The sequence below is a fragment of the Dreissena polymorpha genome, chromosome 15 (genome assembly GCF_020536995.1).
Source record: "Dreissena polymorpha isolate Duluth1 chromosome 15, UMN_Dpol_1.0, whole genome shotgun sequence".
Taxonomy (NCBI): domain Eukaryota; kingdom Metazoa; phylum Mollusca; class Bivalvia; order Myida; family Dreissenidae; genus Dreissena; species Dreissena polymorpha.
The window spans coordinates 66,151,393-66,174,898 of NC_068369.1; the positions used below are offsets into that span (position 1 = coordinate 66,151,393).

A 23,506-nucleotide genomic window follows, 5' to 3' on the forward strand; every position below is an offset into this window, starting at 1 on the left:
ATGAATATAAGGAAAATAAAATGTGTTATCTGATGATATATTAAACTATCTAAAATGCTGATTTTATTTAACTTAAGTTTACGATTTAGAGAGTATAATATCAAAATCTCATTCTCTACGAGATCTGAAATAAAAACGAAGAACCGGCGAAATGGTAAATAAAAGTTGTCCATATTTTAAAAATAGGTGTACACTTATTATTTAAAAGAGCTTGTTTTTATTGGATCGGAGTGTTTCTTTTTATTTGGATTACAGAGGTTTGCATGCCAAGATCAATATATACCGTTTATATAAGATGTAAGGTATTTTCGCGGTAAGATACATAAGTGCACTGTCACTGATTTGTTTAGAAATAAACATTGAGTAATTGGGTTGTATTCATGTGAATTTGTGCTCTTAGTATATTGTCCATGCTTTCTTTTTTTCCCCTTAATAAGTATTTGTTATTGACAAGATTATACACCTGTTGAGCAAGTTTGCTTACCTTTGAAGTAGTATCCAGACAAACGGCACCCGGACAAATGGCGACCAGTGTTTTTTTGCATACGCGGACAGTCTGCACCCTGTAAATTTGTCGACACGGACAATCTGCACCCGATTTAATTGTATACCTGGACAAACGGCACCCGATTAAATGTGATCGATAAAGCCCATCAGCACCTTGTTGAACTAATTTGTCTAATCCGCTAATTGGTTTGGTCAAGAGATGATTAATAAACCCCGTCAACAAACTGTGTTATCAAACCAAGTCCAAGTCCAAAATTTTATATACATAACATAAGTGTGGATTAATTAACGTTATCTGCTAATTTGTTTAATATTACCTCTAAACAATTTACAAATATCAAAGACAATGGAGCTGAGAAGAATAAACAGCAGTCTTTGTATTAGCCTATAAGCCCGTAGCCCGAGTCAATTCTTAGGACGGTCGGTCAATCATAAATGCATATTAAATAGCCCGACCATTTGATTGAATATTTTAGCGTAAAATAATAAACAAAGTAAAAAAAATACATGAACACCGGTCAGCCACTTTGGGTTAAAGACATAATCAATGGAAGTAGTCGGTACAAGTCGTTAGCCAATCAACATGTCTGAGTTCTACTCTTACGGAGACTCCGCAGATGGACTATTTTGTTATTGATTCTTGATTGGTTTGCGGATAGAAAAACAACTGACTACAAATCTTCGCTACTTTCCGAAAATCGTACAAGTCAGGAAACGTTGCAAATGAAAAGTTTAAATGTTCGATTAGCAAAATAAAGCACTGCAATAGCATATATTTAAGCAATATGTTAACAAAATTATATATTTATTACGTATTTGCTAGGTAACTGGTTTTCATTTTTCTTGAATCATACGATATGCACATTTGATTTCATGTGCAAAACACTTTCATATTCTCGGACTGTTATTTTTGGATATAGTTTTGTTTTTGTCGATTAAAATTTATTTTCGACATTCTTTATGAAAATGTCTATAGAATGATGAATACACATGCGGTGATACGGATGGTATGATTTATAATATTTTGCATTGTTTTCACCAGAAATTGCAACTAGAAAGACTAAAAAAGTACAATAGGTTAGGGCTCAGGGCGCTTACAAAACTGTATGAAAATTGTTTCATGATTTAGGACAAATGTCCTGAAAAAAATTGACCATTTAGCCATTTGAGGAAACCTGTCCTGAGGAAATTGGGGCCAATCTGAAACACTGAGATATGGAGATGTCCGGAGAGCATGCCTTTGCTGTTGTTATCAAAATAAATAATACAGTCTGTTGAATATGGGACAGGCAAATGTTTTTACTCATTAGAAAAAATTTCTGATTGGAAATGAATATTTTTGTTGCTACGAGCCAAAAAAGTCATAACATGTATGTTAACCTTTTCGGGCTATTGAAACTGTCTTCGGGCTATTAAAAATTCTATCTGATTAGCACGAAGGGCTATTGGTCTAAAATATTTAGTGTGAAGACTGAAACAGGCCAAAAGAGTTAGTTAAAATGTGGTAACTGATTAATTATCTGCAACTCATTTTGTTACCAGTTGTTTATAAAAAATATATACTATATTCGATATTTTACAAAGCGGAACTGTCTTTTTATTAAGATCGGATTTAGTGTTCATGTGTCGTATGAATAGATATCGTTGCAGGAAATTAAAATGATAAATTGTCAAACGAAAGTACGGTTGACATTAAATACATTATTTTTCTCTTTCCGCGATATTGTGTTAGCATGTTGATGCTGCATTAACAAATATAAGTGTATTTGAAGTGAAAACACCAAAAATAAACAACCAGTGTTCACGCTGATGCCAGACATTAATGACAATGGCGATTATTTTATTAACTGGCTATTATTTCTTAAAATTGAAAAGAAAAAATTGTGATTATTTTATTCGACGACATAAACAAAAGATTGCCTCTACAAGTTTTCTGGAGAGTGCAAAACGCGTGCAAATCGGGCATCAAGCAGGAAAAATTGATATCGAGATTACTGTGTACACACTCGACCCTGTGTATTGTCACACATGCGTCAATTAATTTGTGCGACATCGTGGCCTAGAGCGTTTTTCTCAATCAGTGTCTGACAGAAGTGATAAATTTCGGAAAATTTCTTAAATCTCCCCGTGCTTTACCAATTATCGCGACATCGTGGCCTAGAGCGTTTTTTTCAATCAGTGTCCGACAGAAGTGATAAATTTCAAAAAATTTCTTTAAACTCCCTGTGCTTTACCAATTTTCGGTAACTGTTAGATCTGCATTATTTTGTCGCAAATTATTATTTAATCGTCATTATTGAAAATCCCTGCGAATATTGTTGGCTGGTTTTGTTTTTCACACTGTTTGTTTTCTGCAATAAGATTACGTTGAACATTTCTTGATGAAATAATTATTTAATCGCTATCCACTAATTATCCCCGAAATTACCGCTATGTGTCGTTACAATTTACAAATACGTTTCGTTTCACCGATTTTTATTCCGAATTTTCAAATTTTGTTAACGAAACATTTTAACCGTCGTCGCTTGTTTTAATCAATTACAAGCATGAATCGATTTAAAATTTAAAACCGGTGTATCCGATGTATTACTTCAAGCGGGGCCTATCAACCTCACCATTACCCAAACAAAATATATGTACATGTATACAATATATAATATGAAAACACCACAATACACAGAGATGGTACTTTTTATTGCAATGTCCGTCAGGTATTATTTATATTGACGTTTTTGTACTTGACCGTACTCGACCCCAAAATTAAAATCCCTATATTGTTGGTTTTCAACCGATTTCAACCGGATTTTCAGTGATATCCTCAATAAAAACACAATTTCTAACGATTCTGTCTATATAGCTATGACTGGGGACTTAAAATAGGGTGCCGTTTGTCCGTGTATTCAAATTTACAGGGTGCCGACTGTCAGCATATGCAAAAAAACACTGGGTGCCGATTGTCCGGGTGCTGTTTGTCCTACAATCCTTTGAAGCAATACGCATTGCACTTTATTGCATTTTCAAAAGCATGAAATGTCCTTTATCTGTAGATAAGCTCAAATAAACAAACTCAGAAAAATCTTGTTGTATTCTTGTAGGGGCAAAAGCCCGCTAATTGTATCGATTTTCTGATATATACATACAGACCTTTGTTTCCTTCTTTGAGACTGGCCGTGGACGGACATTTCACAATTTTTACACTGTCAATTCACAAATCTTAAATGGCCGTGATTGTTAACATAAATGGCCATTTAAACTGTTAAAAACTTCTGTATTAAAAAGATTTAAAAAAACATCAAATAATCCCAACTTATTGTAATTCTGGATTACAATAAAGAAACAAAAGATTTTTACAGAAGGTTACGTGTTTTTACAATCCACTATACAGACATGGAATAAATTATAAGGAAAGTCATTTGACATTTTGATGCAAATGAAAGCACATGATTTGTGTATTGATAATCCAGAGCAAGACTGGTTATTCTGATCCGTTTAAAATTGTAAATATTGGTTAAACTAAAGTATAACTGTGATCCATTCATATGAACATTGATTTTAATGCATTTTCATGATGCACAATAATAAAAATTATATTCAAACAAATCATAATGTATGTATTTATGCTTTGTAAAATCTGAAAAAATAAGATAAGTGGTTTACATTTCTTAGGCCAAAATAAAAAATAGGTCCGTTTCCGGTCGTCCGACTGTGTCTCCCGAATCGGCAACACCCTCAACTTTTTATTGTGGTCGCCAAAAAAAATTAAAAATTTTCATTTTCGTTCGTATAAGATGTTATATTATAAGCTTTAGTAGCCTTCCATTGTAGTACCCGAGAATAAATAAAAAAAAATCCCTACCTACCGACCTGTATTTTTTCCCAAGGAGACCAGAAACAGACTTTTTGTTTGGACCTTGTAACATAAGTTAATTAACTAGACATGATATTGACAGGGGTTAGCCTTTTCTTAGATTGATTACCTCTCCTTATCTATCGCTACTCTCTATATTATAGTCAACGGTTATATTCAACGGGGAACCAGTTAAGGCTTTTTAACCAGGTTTTCCGAAGGAAAAAACTGGTTATTAGATTGGCGAATGCGGGCGGGCTGGCTGGCTGGCTGGCGGGCGGAACAAGCTTGTCCGGGCCATAACTATGTCGTTCATTGTCAGATTTTAAAATCATTTGGCACATTTGTTCACCATCATTGGACGGTGTGTCGCGCGAAATAATTACGTCGATATCTCCAAGGTCAAGGTCACACTTTGAGTTCAAAGGTCAAAAATGGCCATAAATGAGCTTGTCCTGGCCATAACTATATATATGTCATTCATTGTGAGATTTTAAAATCATTTGGCACATTTGTTCACCATCATGGGACGGTGTGTCGCACGAAAGAATCACGTCAATATCTCCAATGTCAAGGTCGCCACGACTAAAAATAGATTTTTTTTTAAAACAAACTTACAAAGGGGGTTAATTTTGTTTGTTCATTTCAAAAGTTCAGTTTGAGTTTTCTCCCTTTATCAGATTTTTTTTTCACAATGAAAACCTGGTTTTGTGACAATTTTGTCCCTTGTTATGATTTTAGATAGAGTTTACCAGTCAAAATATTGTTGATCTAAATGTAGGTGTTTATTTGTTGAAAGAAAGTGTCAAGACAATAAAAGTATGATTTTAATGCATTATTTTAGGACATTTCAATATAATGCAAGTTTTAAACATGCTTTTACTATACTTATTCTTAACCAACTGAATTTCCCAATAAGTTCGCGACTTGTTTTTTTCACAAATTTGAGAAGTTCGCGACTCATTTTGTCACAATTTTGAAAAGTTTGCGACTCATTTTTTCATAAAGTGAGGGGGCCAGGGCAGCTTCACAAAGTCAAGAAAAAAGCCCTTACAAATAGCCATATTTATCAGACTCAATTTTTTTCACTGATGCATTCATAGAATCACTTGAGCTACATAGACACTTTGACAAATGCTATATCACATGTATATGCATACCTCAGGGAAAAAATACACTAGAAACAGGGTTTTTTCTGCCTATTTTGGGAAAAGGAGTCTGACCAAATTGGGAATTTTTTATCGACAAAATTGGTCATTTTTGAAATTTTGCTTTGATGAAATGGCTCATTTGGGAAAAAAATGTGAATTAATCATGCTTAAATAATTCAGTGGTTTAACAAATAAATTTGTTTTTATTTGTTATTTTGTCTTCTTTATGTAAACAGATGCAAAATTGGGCATGTTCAACGTTAATTCAAGTACTGCAGTTTTGTTTTTCAGTTACAGTTACACTCTGTGATAAGAACTGAACAGTCAAAACCTTATAGCAAATTTTTTTGACCAAAACAAACACTGGTTCGTCACACAAGTTATAAGACACTTCATTCTTAAAAAAAAAAAAAAAATTTTTTTTTTTTTTTTTTTTTTTTGGGGGGGGGGGGGGGAAATTGGGAATTTTTTTTATAATTTCGGTTTGGGATCAGGTCCGTTTGCTTTGGGAGTGCATCCGTTTTCCGGAGGCGCAGACAGTGCTGAAAACCCCCTGAGAAAAGTCATTATTTTGTAGAGCATTTTTAAATTGCTTGCTTCTTAATTGTACAAACTCATTTAAATTTTTCTTTTACATGCCTTTTCTGTGAAATGTTCACTGTCAGTGCTCATTAGGGACCTCCTTTGTTCAGCTGGGACATGTAATTGTTTAATAAACTGAGATCCTGACTGATGCAACTGTTTGGTCTCATTTGACACTGACTTGGGTTAACCAGCAGTTTTTATGCCCCCATATCGAAGGATCGGGGGTATATTGTTTTTGGCCTGTCTGTCTGTCACTCTGTCATTCTGTCCCAAAACTTTAACCTTGGTTAAAGTTTTGCGATAACTTTTGCAATATTGGAGATAGCAACTTGATATTTGGCATGCATGTGTATCTCATGTAGCTGCACATTTTGAGTGGTGAAAAGTCAAGGTCTTTCTTCAAGGTCAAAGTTGAAATATATGGCTTCAAAGCGGCACAATAGGGGGCATTGTGTATCTGACAAACACATCTATTGTTGTTTTCTTAAAGTTATACTTTTTAGCTGGATTTTTTTCGAAAAAATCTCGGCTTATAGATTGATGTTGTCGGGCGGGCGGGGGGGGCGGGCGGGCGGGCGGGGTGGCGGCGTGCTCGAAAATGTTAAAGTTCTTATTTCATGGTATAACTTTGGTATGCTTGGACCTAGAGTCTTCAAACTTGACATGAAGGTTGGCCAGGATTAACAGATGACCACTGGTCATTTCAAGGTCATTCATTTGAAGGTCAAGGTCACTGTGACCTTCAATATAAAAAATGTTAAAGTTGTTATAACTTTGGTATGCTTGGACCTAGAGTCTTGAAACTTGACATGAAGGTTGGCCATAACTAGTTAGTAACCACTGGTCATTTCAAGGTCATTCATTTGAAGGTCAAGGTCACTGTGACCTTGAATGTAAAAATGTTAAAGTTCTTATTTCATGGTATAACTTTGGTATGCTTGGACCTAGAGTCTTCAAACTTGACATGAAGGTTGGCCAGGATTAACAGATGACCACTGGTCATTTCAAGGTCATTCATTTGAAGGTGAAGGTCACTGTGACCTTCAATATAAAAATGTTAAAGTTGTTATAACTTTGGTATGCTTGGACCTAGAGTCTTGAAACTTGACATGAAGGTTGGCCAGAACTAGTAAGTAACCACTGGACATTTCAAGGTCATTCATTTGAAGGTCAAGGTCACTGTGACCTTGAATGTAAAAATGTTAAAGTTGTTATAACTTTGGTATGCTTGGACCTAGAGTCTTGAAACTTGACATGAAGGTTGGCCAGAACTAGTAAGTAACCACTGGACATTTCAAGGTCATTCATTTGAAGGTCAAGGTCACTGTGACCTTGAATGTAAAAATGTTAAAGTTCTTATTTCATGTTATAACTTTGGTATGCTTGTACCTAGAGTCTTCAAACTTGAAATAAAGATTGGCCAGTACTAGAAGATGACCACTGGTCATTTCAATGTCATTCATTTGAAGGTCAAGGTCACTGTGACCTTAAATGTTAAAATGTTAAAATTGTTATAACTTTGGTATGCTTGGACATAGAGTCTTCAAACTTGACATGAAGGTTTGCAAGCACATTTATGTGTCCAATCTATCTGCTAGAACTGGTGTGATAGAAACCTTTTGGAGTGATCATAAGGCTGTCTGGATTTCTGTGTAGGTATGTGAAAGCAAAACAATAAATAGTATTATTTCATCTAAGTTTATTTCCTTACATTTGATACTGAAATTGATGGAAACTTCAAACAATATGTTACTAATTTGCTAATAAAAAAATTGAGATCAAACTTTCCTAATTGTCAATTCAAGTTCATATTTGTGACCTTAAATGTTATTGTTGTTCATGTATATGCATGCATTCAAAACATAACACAAGGTTTGCTCATGCCTTGAAAAGTACTTACATTTCATTTTGACCTTTGAACAATATTTCAGTAATTTAAGTATTGCATTGACAAAAACACGAAAGGTACTTTCCTGTCATTTAAATAAAAAATCCGGCTTCAATGCGGTCATCTCCGACCGCGGAACTCTTGTTTTAACCATTTATTTGCCAACATGCAGCGTACATAGTGCTGCAACAATACGCCAAAAACCGTATTGCAATATATTGTCAGTTCAAAAACCCGTATTGCAATATATCACAATATATTGCTAACTTGTACCAAAATTATAACTTGCCAATTACCCGATAATCCCGAATATTCCAGTTTTAAAGCAAATTTTGGTACATATTTACTATAAATGTGCTCAAGAATAACAAGAAACACAAACATTCGCGAATTTTCTTCAGTATCAAAAACATTTTGGCATTCGTTACTATTTAAAGATGTGATGAAAAAACGTCCAACCGGGGCGTTTTTTTCCACTGAACACGCGTAATTCTTCTGAGGTGATGTTCCCGTTTTTTATACAACACAAAATACACCCATACTTTCCATGCGACGTTCTATATGTCTGTATAATTTTCGCGCGCTTTTTATTGAGACAAAGGATAAAGCACTTTTTATTTGACGCTAGAATTTTTTATTGTCGCAATAGCATTAAAATTTGGAAGCGTATTTCCGAAATTCGGATTACAAATTTAATAATGCTCAATTCAGAATCGAACGAAACATTTACAGCTGTGCGCAATTAATTCAACGATAATCTGTTCAAAGGCATCGAACGAATGCCCCGATGTAACAACGCTACTCCGTATAATACACTCTCAGAATGCTATTTTTACGAAAAAAATAATATTTACACTGCTTTGTTTTGTTTTCCTTGTTATCATTATTTCAGATGGCTTTTCTGGACGAAATGTGAATGAATTTTTGTAAAATTTTCGTACCGGTATGATGAAAATCGTATCGCAATACAATATGCGGATTGCGTATTGCGATATATACAAATATACCGGTATATTGTTGCAGCACTAATCGTACAGTTTCATACAAACATAGCTTGAATACTAAGAAATTACAGTACAATCATTCATGTTACAATAATGTATGTCAAGGCTATACAAATATAACACAAAAAATACTAACACTTATGAGAGTAAATTAGTATTACAAAGAGAATCGACCAATTCCCAAGAACTTTTATAACTATTGGTTAAATGCGGGTTTTTTTATAACTGCAGCTCGGCTATTTTGCAGCTACTTTGGAGACCATGAATTGTATGGGTTACCATTCTACGTCTACAGTTAGAAATCAAGCGTTTTATTTCAAGACATACAATCTTATAATTTTCAGAGTGGTAACCAACTGATCCCAATATATATGTTTTACAATCAAAACTGAAATTGTAATCAAGGTTTTTAATAGCAGATGTAATGTGATGTAAAACATTTGTATGACATTGCAACACCAAAATAAATGAACAACTTGTCAAGAGTCTCTGTTTCTGCTTTACAGAAAGTACATTTGTCTGAGTCACTTATTTTCATTTTCTTTTATAAATTATTTGTGGCTAGTTTGTTGTGAGTCAGTCTCACTTGGAACCATTGGTTGTATGAATCTTTTGTGATTTTAAAAACCCATGCATGAAGACTACCCAATCTTAGCTTTCAATACTGAAAAGGCTGTTCCATTTTACTTGGCCTGTTGGAATTTCATTGTTGTGTATTAATATGTTATATATATGTAAGCTATTTTTGTTGTGCAACAATATAGGCTTAATATATCCAGAGATGATTGGGAAGCAATAATAATTATTGAGATTTTATCAAGTTTAAGCAATCCTAAGTATTTTTTAATAACCTGTAGTATTCCTTTAAATTGTAGAAAGTTTACACCAGTGCTAAGTGTTTGTTCAAATTCTGCTCCAGTTAAAAATGTTCGATTGTAATTCAAGATATCTTTAACAAATTGTATTCTCCTCCTGCACAATTTTTGTCCGGGCTTTTTCTCAGCAACTAATGACTGGAATTCAATGAAACTTTATGGGAAGCTTCACTACCAAGAGGAGATGTGCATATTATCAGCGGGTTGTTGTCGGATGATTTTTCACAGAGTTATGGCCCTTTGAAATTTTCTATAAAAAAATTATTGTCCCCCCTACTACTGTGCCCTCGAGACGTTTCCTTTTATCTGAATATATAGTGCAATAGTGTGACAAAAAAACACTTTGGGGAGCATCACCCGTCTCCGACGATTTCTTGTTTATTTTCTTATTATTATGCTCTATGTTTTGGAAATCCTCTTAATGCAATGTACATGAGTCGCATTCTGAGAAAACTGGGCATAATGCTTGTGCGTAAAGTGTTGTCCCAGATTAGCCTGTGCACTCCGCACAGGCTAATTAGGGACTACATTTTCCGCCTAAGCTTGATTTTCTGTAAGGAGGGACTTCCTTGAAACTATAAATACCATAAAAGCGGAAAGTGTCGTCCCTGGTTAGCCTGAGCGGACTGCACAGGCTAATCTGGGACGACACTTTACGCACATGCATTAAGCCCAGTTTTCTCAAAACGCGACTCAAATACATTTGTTCTGTTTCAGTTGTTCTACTCATTCTTCAAGTCTCTTGTGGGTAAAGATGTGGTTGTCGAACTCAAAAATGATCTCAGGTAGATAAATAATTTATAATACCTACATAAAGGTACACTGTAGTATCCTTTCAAAGGTCAAACCTTCATTTATAAGAAATAACAGTTATATTTACGATCAAATTTTTAACTTGGGCTTTCTGGTGTAAATATCTTATGAGGTTGTATGTATTGTTGTAAGACAGCTAAAATGTTTAATATGCTTATAAAACAATGTATACCATATGGTCATACTAAGTATCAATTATTTATTTCTTATTTCTTGCAGCATATGCGGTACATTGCATTCTGTAGACCAGTTTCTCAACATCAAACTTACAGATATCAGTGTCACAGACCCGGATAAATACCCCCACATGGTATGAACAGTCGTATATAGGCAAATACATGATGATTTTTTATGCCCCCGGATCGAATGATCGGGGGTATATTGTTTTTGGCCTGTTTGTCTGTCATTGTGTGTGTCTGTCTGTACCAAAACTTTAACCTTGGTCATAACTTTTGCAATATTGAAGAAAGCAACTTGATATTTGGCATGTATGTGTATCTCATGGAGCTGCACATTTTTAGTGGTAAAAGGTCAAGGTCATCCCTCAAGGTCAAAGGTCAAATATATGTCTTCAAAGTGGCGCAGTAGGGGGCATTGTGTTTCACAAACACAGCTCTTGTTTGGCCCAAAATTACAGCCTCTTACAGGTTTTTTCCCAATTGCAAATAGTAAAAAAGGCTGTTTCCCAATGGCAAAAATGACATTTTTTCCAAAAAAATACTGACCAAAATTTCCAAAATAAATAACTTTACCTAAAAACTCAATAATTGGTTTATTGAGTTTATTATACACTAACAGCAATTAAATTTTCTAGCACTTTATAACATAAATTTTAGAAAGCAGTTAAACATGCACTTATAAACAATTGGTATACTGTTATTAATAATCATATTAATAAATTATGATTACTTTTTCCCCAATTTCATGGTCTATCACGCTTTTTTTCCCCAATCAAAAAGACACAGGCTGTAAAATATAAAGCGAACAAAAATCACTGATGCATATGCATGTTGTGCATTTTTTTTTTAACCCTTTGCATGCTGGGAAATTTGTCGTCTGCTAAAATATCGTCTGCTGATTTTGTAAAATAAGCATTTTCTTCATTTTTTTTCAAAGAATACTATCAGAATAGCAAACAGTTTGGATCCAGATGAGACGCCACGTTCTGTGGCGTCTCATCTGGATCCAAACTGTTTGCAAAGGCCTTTAAAATTCGGTTCCCGCACTAAAAGGGTTAAATACTGTACAGCTAAAACCATACCCTATTCCTTGATAATTAATGTTAAAATATTGTCTACTTTAGGATTTTGTTGCTTTCACCAGCTTAAATCTTACTTTGACTTACTATCTTAAATTTCAAAAACCTGTTTTGAATACTGGTAGTTAAAGGCTGTTTTTTTATCAGCCTTACACTAGGGCAGTCACAAAAGTACAAGTCTTATCACAGAAATATAAAAGACACACATGGTAAAATGATACATGTTCAGAATTCAAATGCAAGTTGTCTTATGGAGATAAAAACTCTATTTCATTCATGATGTTCAATAGTCTTTTATAATTGTCTATTGATAATTTAATTAACGTGGTGTTCCATTGAATCAATTATAACGTGGTGTTGCATTGGATCAATTATAACATGGTGTTGCATTGGATCAATTATAACGTGGTGTTGCATTGGATCAATTATAACGTGGCGTTGCATTGGATCAATTATAACGTGGTGTTGCATTGGATCAAATATAACGTGGTGTTGCATTGGATCAAATATAACGTGGTGTTGCATTGGATCAATTATAACGTGGTGTTGCATTGGATCAGTTATAACGTGGTGTTGCATTGGATCAATTATAACGTGGTGTTGCATTGGATCAATTATAACGTGGTGTTGAATTGGATCAATTATAACGTGGTGTTGCATTGGATCGATTATAACGTGGTGTTGCATTGGATCAATTATACATGGCGTTGCATTAGATCAATTATAACGTGGCGTTGCATTGGATCAAATATAACGTGGTGTTGCATTGGATCAATTATAACGTGGTGTTGCATTAAATCAATTATAACGTGGTGTTGCATTGGATCAATTATAACGTGGTGTTGCATTAAATCAATTATTACGTGGTGTTGCATTAAATCAATTATAACGTGGTGTTGCATTGGATCAATTATAACGTGGTGTTCCATTGGATCAATTATAACGTGGTGTTGCATTGGATCAATTATAATGTGGTGTTGCATTGGATCAATTATAACGTGGTGTTGCATTGGATCAATTATAACGTGGTGTTGCATTGGATCAAATTATGAGTTAGTCAGACTAAGTGTCGCTGAATTTAGTTACTGCCAAGTCATTTATATTCATCGGCATTAATTTTCATATTTTTTCAAAAAAGCCTTTCATTCACATGTAAATTTGAAGATTTCTGGCTTAGAAAAATAGATGAATTTGCAATGGTAAATTTTCCAATGTATTTGTGTTAATTTTGTTGATTAGTAAACCCACTTAATAAACAAAAACTAATGTCCCTAAAGTAATAATGAATTTATGTATTTGGCACTTGCCAATTTTTTCAGCTGCTTTCCCGACATTATAATGGGCCTTAAAGGGGCCTTTTCACAGCCCTTGTCAAATAAAAACGCATTTTTTACCAAAACACACATTTAGCGCACTTTAAAGTGCGTTAAATGTGTGTGTTTTGTTAATATGTGCGTTTTCAGTGTTTAAAAGTGCATTTAAGTGCGCTTTTTGTGCGTTTTTTCTTTTCAAATGCGTTATTTTAGTGAAAAAGTGCGTTTTTTGTGTGTTTTCTTCATCTGTAAGTGCGCTTTTGAGTGTAGATGTGAGCAAAATGTGTGTTTTTTATCTAAGAAGTGCGTCTTTTATTTAGGAAGTGCGTCTTTTATCTAAGAAGTGTGTTTTAAGGTTTACAGATGTGGGTTTTTCTCACAAAAGTGCGTTTTTCTATTTTGATGTGCGTCTTTTTTAAGCATAAGTTAGTCTTTTATTTCATAAGTGCGTTTTTATCATATGATCTGTTTTAAACGGATGTATCTAAAAAGACACATGTTTAACACACTTCTTAAAAAGTGCGTCTTTAACAACCGTTTAGCAAATGTTGTACAGAAATTGAACAAAAAACAAAATTGTTGCAGGCTCCAACAATTTATTTACATCAAATGAATAAACATAGACATATATCTCAGTAACCTGTAATAATATAAGGGGCAGTTTGAATAATTACTGGTTGTCCATATTAACCTGTTTAATGTTTACATACTTTATCATACAATTTCAATGCATACCCTATTGCTTACGTTTTCATCTCAAACATTTCTAAAAATTTCCACCTAAATCAGACTGTGTGTAACTAATTAAAAATATTGAAAGTGTTAAAAGTATTATGTGGGCTTGATAGTATCAATTATATTTCCTCAACATAAATAAATATTTGAACTTTCTTATACTGATATTTATACCCTAATACAATTAATGTCTACCACATTGACCATTAAAGGGGCCTTTTCACAGATTTTGGCATTTTTTAACTTATTCATTAAATGCTTTATATTGATAAATGTAAACATTGGATCGTAAAAGCTCCAGTAAAAAATCAAGAATAAAATTAAAAAAAGGAAAAGAACATTGCCCGGAGCAGGTTTCGAACCAGTGACCCCTGGAGTCCTGCCAGAGTCCTGAAGTAAAAACGCTTTAGCCTACTGAGCTATTCCGCCTAGTACACATACTCGACGTATTTTATACCTTATATAAGCAATCTTCGTAGTTTCACAAAATTTAACGACAAAAACAGAACTCTCCAAATTATTAAATCGTTTCGCGTTGCAACGCTTTATAATTTTTTGGTTTTAAAATCGTCAAAAGATGCATATAATGGCTATATTAGACCATGGTAAATGTTCAGTATTACTGTTTCCTCACAAATATCATAACTAAAACGAAAATTTGCGAATCTGAAACAACTTTTTTCAATTTTGTCAATTTACCAAAGCGTGAAAAGATCCCTTTAACATACATTTAAAAGGCAATTAAAATAATATTTAAACTATTAATATTATTTGCTAAAACCATTCAGCATGTTATATTTAAATATTTACTATTAAATATAATGTGTTAAGGGTGCTGTGTATTATTCAATAAATATTTTTGTGTTAAAATGACTGCCTTATCAGTATTTCTCAAATTATGAAATTTTTGGCTTAGACACAGCATGGAATCAGATAAGAGAATAGCCAGTCCCAATCAGTCCTCCATCTAAGCCTAACTAAGGGGTGTTGATATACTTTTGATTTGTTCAGGCACCATCTATTTGAGAACCACAGATAGGAAGTTATTTTTTGAAAACAAGCAGCATCAGCAACTGACTTTAAGCTAGAATTAAGACTTATTATTCTAGTGTAAAATGTCTTGAAATACTTTCAGCATGAAGTATTGTGTGATGAGAAAAATGTTTATTTACTACAATGTGTAAATCAACAATAAGTTTGTTGCAAAGGATATTAAAAGTGGGTGGTTAAAGACATATAAAGTGATATGGTCTAGTTCAACAACTGCCTGTATTTTTGGAATACTGAAGAACAGTCTGTTGTAACAGGTTCGTATTTTCAATTCTGCATCTCTTATTTATTTAGTTTATTGAATTAATTAGGATCATTATCATATTTATGTATTGTCACTGAGAAATGTAAATGGATGAGTAAATGTAATGCAATTTTAAAGAAAAACAACACCATTTGAATTATTATGGCTGTATTTTATGGTTATTGTCATCTTAAAGTTATTTATACCTATTTTTGGTCATTAAGGAACAGATTTTTCCCCCATATTAAATGAGAACTTTTAAATTTAAAGGTTAAACCCCATGGTGACCATGAAATTTACATTGATCAGAAGATCCTTTGGAAAGAATGTGCATCATCGCATCGCCTGCCAAAAAAGGGAGCAAAAGAGAGACTACCTGATGTATGGACTTGAATACCAGGTTTTACCCTGCACAAGCTGGTCGACATGAGGAGAACAGGAGTGGGAAAACCGCGCCCTCTCCTTGACCAAGAAAAGCTGGATTTGTTTAGAGGTAAAACTAAACAGGGTACTGGTTATTGCATTTTAAAGGTGTCACACTTCCGACCAGTCCACACAGCAAAATGAGACCACGTATCTTGGTACATTTTCGAACAGTATTTTCTATCAAACGTATTTATTTATGAAAAGCGTAAAGTCACATGTGATCAGGGGATTAAAATTGCAAAATAAACAACCAAAAACAACAAGCAAACAAACTAGTTTTGATTTAAATTTATAATTTTTATAGCAACAAGATTACCATAACAGCAATATTCAACACTTACATTATAAAATATCTTTCAGGACCTGATCAAATGAGATCATGCACGAGACGCATCGCGCAAAGGCCATGACAGTATAATAGTTGCAAAGAAGTTTGACCGGCTGGTGGCAGACATGCAGAGAAATATGAGAGCTGCACTCCGCCGCGTCAAAGAAATGCTGACAGGCCTTGATTGATATGCATCTTTCTTATGTATATAGCTGTTCGTGTGTATATACTGTACATGCTATTATAGTATGCTATTATTTTTTGTTTATTTATAATCAAATTATGTTTATATTTATTTCATCAAATTGCCATTGATATTTAATTACTCATGTATGTTAAAAATGTTGGTGTACATTAAAGTATAAAACTGAATTATCTTGTAATTATTAAAATACACAAATATATATGTTTATATAATTATTGGTTTTTATTGCATATCTGAATTAAAAAAAACTTTTAACAGCATATAATTGAATGAACTGTTAAGGCAAAAGATGCACCTTTAATGACATGTGTGCTTTTTGTGAGTGCGTTTTTTGCTGCCATTCATGTGCGTAAATTGTGCATTTTTTGTGGGTTATAACTGCGCTTAACGTGCGTTAAATGTGCGCTTTTTGTGAGTTAAATGTGCGCTTTTTTATTTAAAAAGCACACATTTAACGCACATCAAAGCGCACATTTAACACACATGTGCGCTTTTATGTGGGTTATAACTGCTCTTTTCTTGAGTTAAATGTGCGCTTTTTAAATAAAAAAGCGCACATTAAACTCACATAAAGCGCACATTTAACGCACTTAAAAGTGCACATTTTACACACATAAATGGCAGTCAAAAACGCATTTATAAAAAGCGCACGTTTAATGCACATTTAACGCACATAAAAGCGCACATTTAACACACATGTGCGCTTTTATGTGGGTTATAACTGCGCTTTTTGTGAGTTAAATGTGCGCTTTTTAAATAAAAAAAAGCACACATTTAACTCACAAAAAGTGCACATTTAACGCACTTAAAAGCGCACATTTTAAACACACAAATGGTAATCAAAAACGCACTTATATAAAAAGCGCATGTTTAACGCACATAAAAGCGCACATTGAACACACTTACAAAAAGCGCACGTATAACGCACATAAAGCGCACATTTATCCACAAAAAGTGCACATTTTCTTGTTTGTTTGTTTTTGTTAAAAACTCACTCGGTAAGAAAAAGCGCACAAAAAACGCAGTGCCAATACAGCCACGTTTAACACACGCAAAACGTACTTAAAACGTACATTTCACACACTTTTTTGAGAAGGGAGATGTTGACATATTTTGAAGTTTGTCATTTGTTGCTTTATATTAATAAATGTAAACATTGGATCTAAGAAGCTCCAGTAAAAAATCAAGAATTTAATTTAAAACAAGATGTGTTTGTGAAACACAATGTCCCCCTATATGATGTTTGACCTTGTAGGATGACCTTGACCCTTCACCACTCAAAATGTGCAGCTCCTTGAGATACACACGCATTTCAAATATAAAATTGTTAGCTTCAATATTGCATAAGTGACATTACATGCACAATTTTTACCCATATATTTGACCTTGAAGGATGACCTTGACCTTTCACCACTCAAAATGTGCAGCTCTATGAGATACACATGCATGCCAAATATCAAGTTGCTATCTTCAATATTGCAAAAGTATTTATAAAATAAGCGATTTGGGCCACATATATTTGACCTCTGACCTTGAAGGATGACCTTGACCTTTCACCACTCAAAATGTGCAGCGCCATGAGATACACATGCATGCCAAATATCAAGTTGCTATCTTCAATATTGCAAAAGTATTCATAAAATGAGCGATTTTGGCCACATATATTTGACCTCTGACCTTGAAGGATGACCTTAACCTTTCACCACTCAAAATGTGCAGCTTCTTGAGATACACATGCATGCCAAATATGAAGTTGCTATCTCCAATATAGAAAAAGTTATTGCAAAATGTTAAAGTTGGCGCAAACCAACCAACCAACCAACAAACAGACCAACCAACCAACAGACCAACAGACAGGGCAAAAACAATATTTTTCCCCACTACTATAGTGGGGGACATAAAAAGAAAAAAATGTAAACCTCATCAGGGCTCGAACCAGTGACCTCTGGAGTCCTGGAGTAAAAACGAATTATACCGCTCGGTCATCCTGCCAAGTATATATGACGGACGTATTTATACTTTATATAAGCAATCTTTGTAGTTTCACAAAATTAAACGACAACAACAGAACTCTCAAAATAATTTAATCAGTTCGCGTTGCAACACAAATATCATAACTAAAACGAAAATTTGCGAATCTGAAACAATTTTTTTTTATTTTGTCAATTTGCCAAAACGTGAAAAGGCCCCTTTAAGGTGCATTTACCCTTTCCCACTCAGAAGCAAAATGACAATTTGCAATCAGCATAAAACCAGAACAGCCTGCAAGAAACTAGCAGTTTGTTCAGGTTCTATACTGTTTGCTGCTCATCAGTATCTTAGGGTTGAAAATAAGGCCCTTAAAACTTTAATCTATTAAAAAACAGTCCATAATTTAAATGGATTTTCTAAGGGACTACAAACACATAAAATTATTTATCTGAGTAGTATTTAAAGGGTTAAGAACATTTTAACTGTTTTCAGCTGTCAGTGAAGAACTGTTTCATCCGAGGGTCAGTTGTTCGTTACGTCCAGTTGCCACCAGATGAGTGCGACACACAGTTGCTGCAAGATGCTGCGAGGAAAGAGGCAGCTCAGAACAAGACGAGATGATGGGTGTGTGAAGATTGCAAGCTTCAATCTATCAGTGCCTCATTGGGACTTTTGTCAAAACTTTGAATAATATGAGCCATTCTCAGGGAAAACAGTGTTTAATGCATGTGCTTTACCCATTTATGCCCAGTGGACTATCCCATCCTTGTAAATTGGATCGATTTATTTTCAAAACTAGGGATGTCTAGTATATTTATTTCTATATTTAGAACAATTCTTACAGAAATTCCTTTAAGCAAACAGCGTAGACCCAGATGAGACGCCTTATCATGCGGCGTCTCATCTGGGTTTACGCTGTTTGCAGTGTCCTTTTTTCAGGACGCTAGGCATGAATGGGTTATGCAGTTTCAAATTAGCCTGTGTAGTCTGCACAGGCTTATCAGGGACAACACTTTTGGCTTTGATTACATTTTTTGTTACAAGGAATCCTGCGAAAATACTGTGTAGGCGGAAAGTGTGATACTTGATAAGCCTGTTCAGACTGCACAGGCTAATCTGGGAAGACACTTAAAGCACATGCATTAAACCCCATTTTCCCAGATCTCTGATTTAAATTCATCTGTGCCCCAATAACTCTGTTGTAGAAACTTCGAATAATATTTATCATTGTTAGAAGAGTGCAAAAATATTGCCTAAGATTCTTGTCTGAAGATTTGCTAAACAAAATATAGGGCTGAGATTTAAAAAAAAATACCTGTTAGAGGTGCTTGGAGGATGATAAAATGAAGTGTCTGACAGCTATGTGGTTGGAAAAATGTCTGACAGCTACGTGGTTGGAAAAATGTCTGACAGCTATGTGGTTGGAAAAATGTCTGACAGCTACGTGGTTGGAAAAATGTGTGACAGCTACGTGGTTGGAAAAATCTCTCTGTTCGGAGAATTCCTTTTGAACTGTACTAGACTTTGAATGTATCTATAAGAATAATAGAACAAGTAAAGTACCTATATGGAATCCTGCATTCAGTATGTGCTCCATAACTTTATTTCATTAGTACAATTTATTTTATGTAAATAAAAGAATGCTACTGTATGCTACTCTATAAAATCAACAATAGCCAATAAAAAACACTTTGGGTGTGTTTATTTGAGAGAGAATTGACAAATGAAAAATGGAAATTAAAGGGTGGGACATATTTGTAAAGGGTGGAGCATTAAAATGAAAAGGACCCTGTCATTCTGCATTATAAATTCCTCATTACTATCTATGTGAAAATATGCTGGCAAGATTGACAATTTTAGCAGATTAATTTTCTCAAAGAATAATAAAAATATTTGTGTGAATTTGTGTTACAGATTCTGTGCGTAATTGAAGTTAAAATCATTAACTTTCATGAAATATTACCATGGCATGTTAAGTTTCATTTTAAATGATGGAATGTTTAATCTATGTCGTGTATTTTATTATATTTTATTCAAAAAATCATAACATATGAAGTATGGGCTGAATAAGAAAGTTAAACAAACTAAAAAACACAATGACAAGGGTAGTTTTGGTCAGTGAAATGAAAGCCTAAAATTCCCAAATTTACCCCCCCCCCCCCCCCAATTTTTTTTTTTTTTTAATTGCATCATTTAGTCGTCATCTTTACCAGCTTGATGAGTTGAACCTCATTAAATATGTTAAAAACACTTGATGAGGGCCCTTGCCCACGTCCCAAAATTGTGAACAAACACTGCTTGTTACTGTATGGTTCCTTTCAAAAAGTTGGGTATTTTGCTTTCAAGTGTAATTTTATTTTTTGAATTGCTTTCCTTAAGTATGTTACTGTGAAACTTTGTTTTTAATTTGTATGTTACACCTACAAATGGCTTTACACAAGTTTAAAAACAAGCTGATCAAATGTTTAAGTGTTACATTTTTTGTTATAACTTAATTATGAAAAAAAAACATTTGTATATTGATTTTCTTATTTTGTATACATATATTTAAAGATATTAAAAAGTTCTTGAACACAAAAGTCTGTCACTTTGAAATGTTTTTGATAACAATTTGAGATGGAAAAGTGAAAAATATGACATTTGTAAAGCCATTTAAACGTCAGAAGTGGCAAATTCAGACCAGAAGACATAAAAAAAAAAGTTGAAGAGAAATTATGAAATTTAACCCTTAAAGCGCTGGAGCCGAATTTTAAAGGCCTTTGCAAACAGTTTGGATCCAGATGAGACGCCACAAAACGTGGCGTCTCATCTGGATCCAAACTTTTGCTATTCTGATAGTATTTTTTGAAAAAAAATGAAGAAAATGCTTATTTTAGAAATTCAGCAGACGACATTTTAGCAGAAGACAAATTACCCAGCATGCAAAGGGTTAAAATAATGCTTGATGTTTAGCCTTGGACAATACCACCAGTTTGTCACTCCATGTGAAGAATGTTGGACAATACCACCAGTTTGTCACTCCATGTGAAGAATGACAGTACAACCTTCAGTTTGTCACTCCATGTGAAGAATGACAGTACAACCTTCAGTTTGTCACTCCATGTGAAGAATGACAGTACAACCTTTATATCCTTAAAATAATTTTCGTGCAGTTTTCTGAACTTGTGCCATATATAAACAAACCAGCTTTGCAACACATATAATTTATATCGCATGACACTTTGTCATGCTTTTATCAAAGTTTAAAGGACACACATGTTAGGAGTATGTGGATCAATGCAAGTGAATATTGTGTCTTAAACTATCACTCATTCACTGAAGTGCATACACTTCATGTGGATGTCACATTTTAAATTGAAATTTAACCACTTGAGATATACAGGAGTAGTTTTCTCACAACGTTGTATGTATTTTGAGGTTTATGAGGCCCTTTCCGAATGAGAGGCTGCATTATGTGTGGACCCAGAGTGTGACTTAGCACTCCTAAAAAAAGTTTTGACGAATGATAAATTAAAGCTGCAATTTCCAGCTATTTTCATGTTGCTGAAAGATTTTCATTTATGGTGCGGTCTTGTGTTGTCGGGTAAAGCCAGAGTACCCAGAGGAAACCCCATCTGTCCGGTATGGTAACCACCAATTAAACTCACATGCTGCCAGGAACGGGAATTGAACCTGGGTTGCCTTGGTGAGAAGCGAATGTACCAACCACTGTGCTAACTGGACAGCCATTTGCTCACAAACTAATAGCATGTGTGGCAATTATGCGTATGGGATGGCTATGTAAAGGGCATGTAACTCATCAATCAGTAGATCAGTTAACCCTTTGCATGCTGGGAAATATGTTGTCTGCTAAAATGTCATCTGCTGAATTCCTAAAATTAGCATTTTCTTCAAAAAAATTTCAAAGAATACTATCAGAATAGCAAACAGTTTGGATCCTGATGAGACGCCACATTCTGTGGCATCTCATCTGGATCCAAACTGTTTGCAAAGGCCTTTAAAATTCGGTTCCAGCGCTGAAAGGGTTAACATCTACACTTCATGGTTATGACGTATTAAAGTTTCAAGTTAGTGCCTTGAGAATTGTTTTGAGTATTTCCCCTTATTTTAAACAATTAATTTGACAGCCTTACCCATGGCAAAGTTCAATGGCAATAAAGAACAAGTGGATCACAGCGGGTGAAAAGGTCATAGACTGCATCGTAATGACATTAAAGTCACATAAATACACAAAATCAATTAATATTTCGCAAAATATTTTGTAAATACGGTTACACATATAATTAGTATTCTTAATAGCAATAGCCAAAATTTCAAAGCTAGATGTGGTCTGGTAACATAGATTGAACGCGATACAAATTGCTCGTTTTTATTTTTTTGTTCCACAATTAATTCCATGTGATCTTACTGCCAAGATATCCATATATTTTCAAGCGAACATGAGATAGGCTTCAGGCAGCGTCAGAATATTGACATTTTCACGAGAACTAAGTTTTAATTCAATCACTTCAATAAAGAAGTAGTTTGCTCCACAAATTTATAATAACTTTTATGGCAACCATAAAATCAAATCAGGGGAACATAACTCAGGATCAAGTTGAATCTGGACTTGAAAATTGGGCCTTTAATGTATCTACACTTTATAGAAATGACATATTTCAAGATTCAATTTAATCACTTGAGAAATGTTGAATTACATTGCTGCACAAACTTAATACATTTTATGTTTCTGACAAAATAGAGCACTTAGCTCAGAATAAAATTGCCTGAAAATTCCACATATATGATTCATGGTGAAAACATTGTTCAAGTTTGATTTAATTGCTTGAGAAATGTGGGGAAGGTTTGCACCATGATGCTAGTAAATTATATGCTTCTGAAATAAGAGGCTTAATTTAGGAGGCGTTTAACTTAGGAATGTATGTGGATCAAAAAGTGTCTTGCATATATCTATTCTACATTTTGATAATTTAATTGCCAGAACAATCAAAAATAATTTTGTTTCATACACTTGCAAATTAGTTTGCTGGGTATCGGTAAAGTTATAAGACTGACATGTCAATTAGCCAGTTAGATCAAGGTACTAAATAGCATGAATTATACCAGCCATAAGGTCTGGAAAGTGTTTGACAGATTGGCCCATAGACTAAATTTGTTGTTATTGCTATCATCAAAATAAACAATTAGACCAAGCAAACAGAATAAAACCATAACAGCCTTCAAATAACTTTCTAAGGCACTACATATGCGTAAATATATATATCTTCGAGGTAAAATAGGTATCTAAGTGGTAAAGGGTTAAATAC

The 23,506-nt window shown here is 34.1% G+C and overlaps 1 protein-coding gene across 1 annotated transcript; it reads left to right on the top strand.

Moving 5' to 3' along the window:
* The first annotated feature begins 82 nt into the window (after nucleotides 1-82).
* On the top strand, nucleotides 83-20,367 carry LOC127860989 (U6 snRNA-associated Sm-like protein LSm2). Its single transcript, XM_052399321.1, has 4 exons — nucleotides 83-154; nucleotides 10,575-10,642; nucleotides 10,890-10,980; nucleotides 18,693-20,367. The coding sequence occupies exons 1-4, from the start codon at nucleotides 152-154 to the stop codon at nucleotides 18,819-18,821; spliced, it is 291 nt and encodes a 96-aa protein (XP_052255281.1). The 5' UTR covers nucleotides 83-151; the 3' UTR covers nucleotides 18,822-20,367.
* The last annotated feature ends 3,139 nt before the right edge of the window (nucleotides 20,368-23,506 follow it).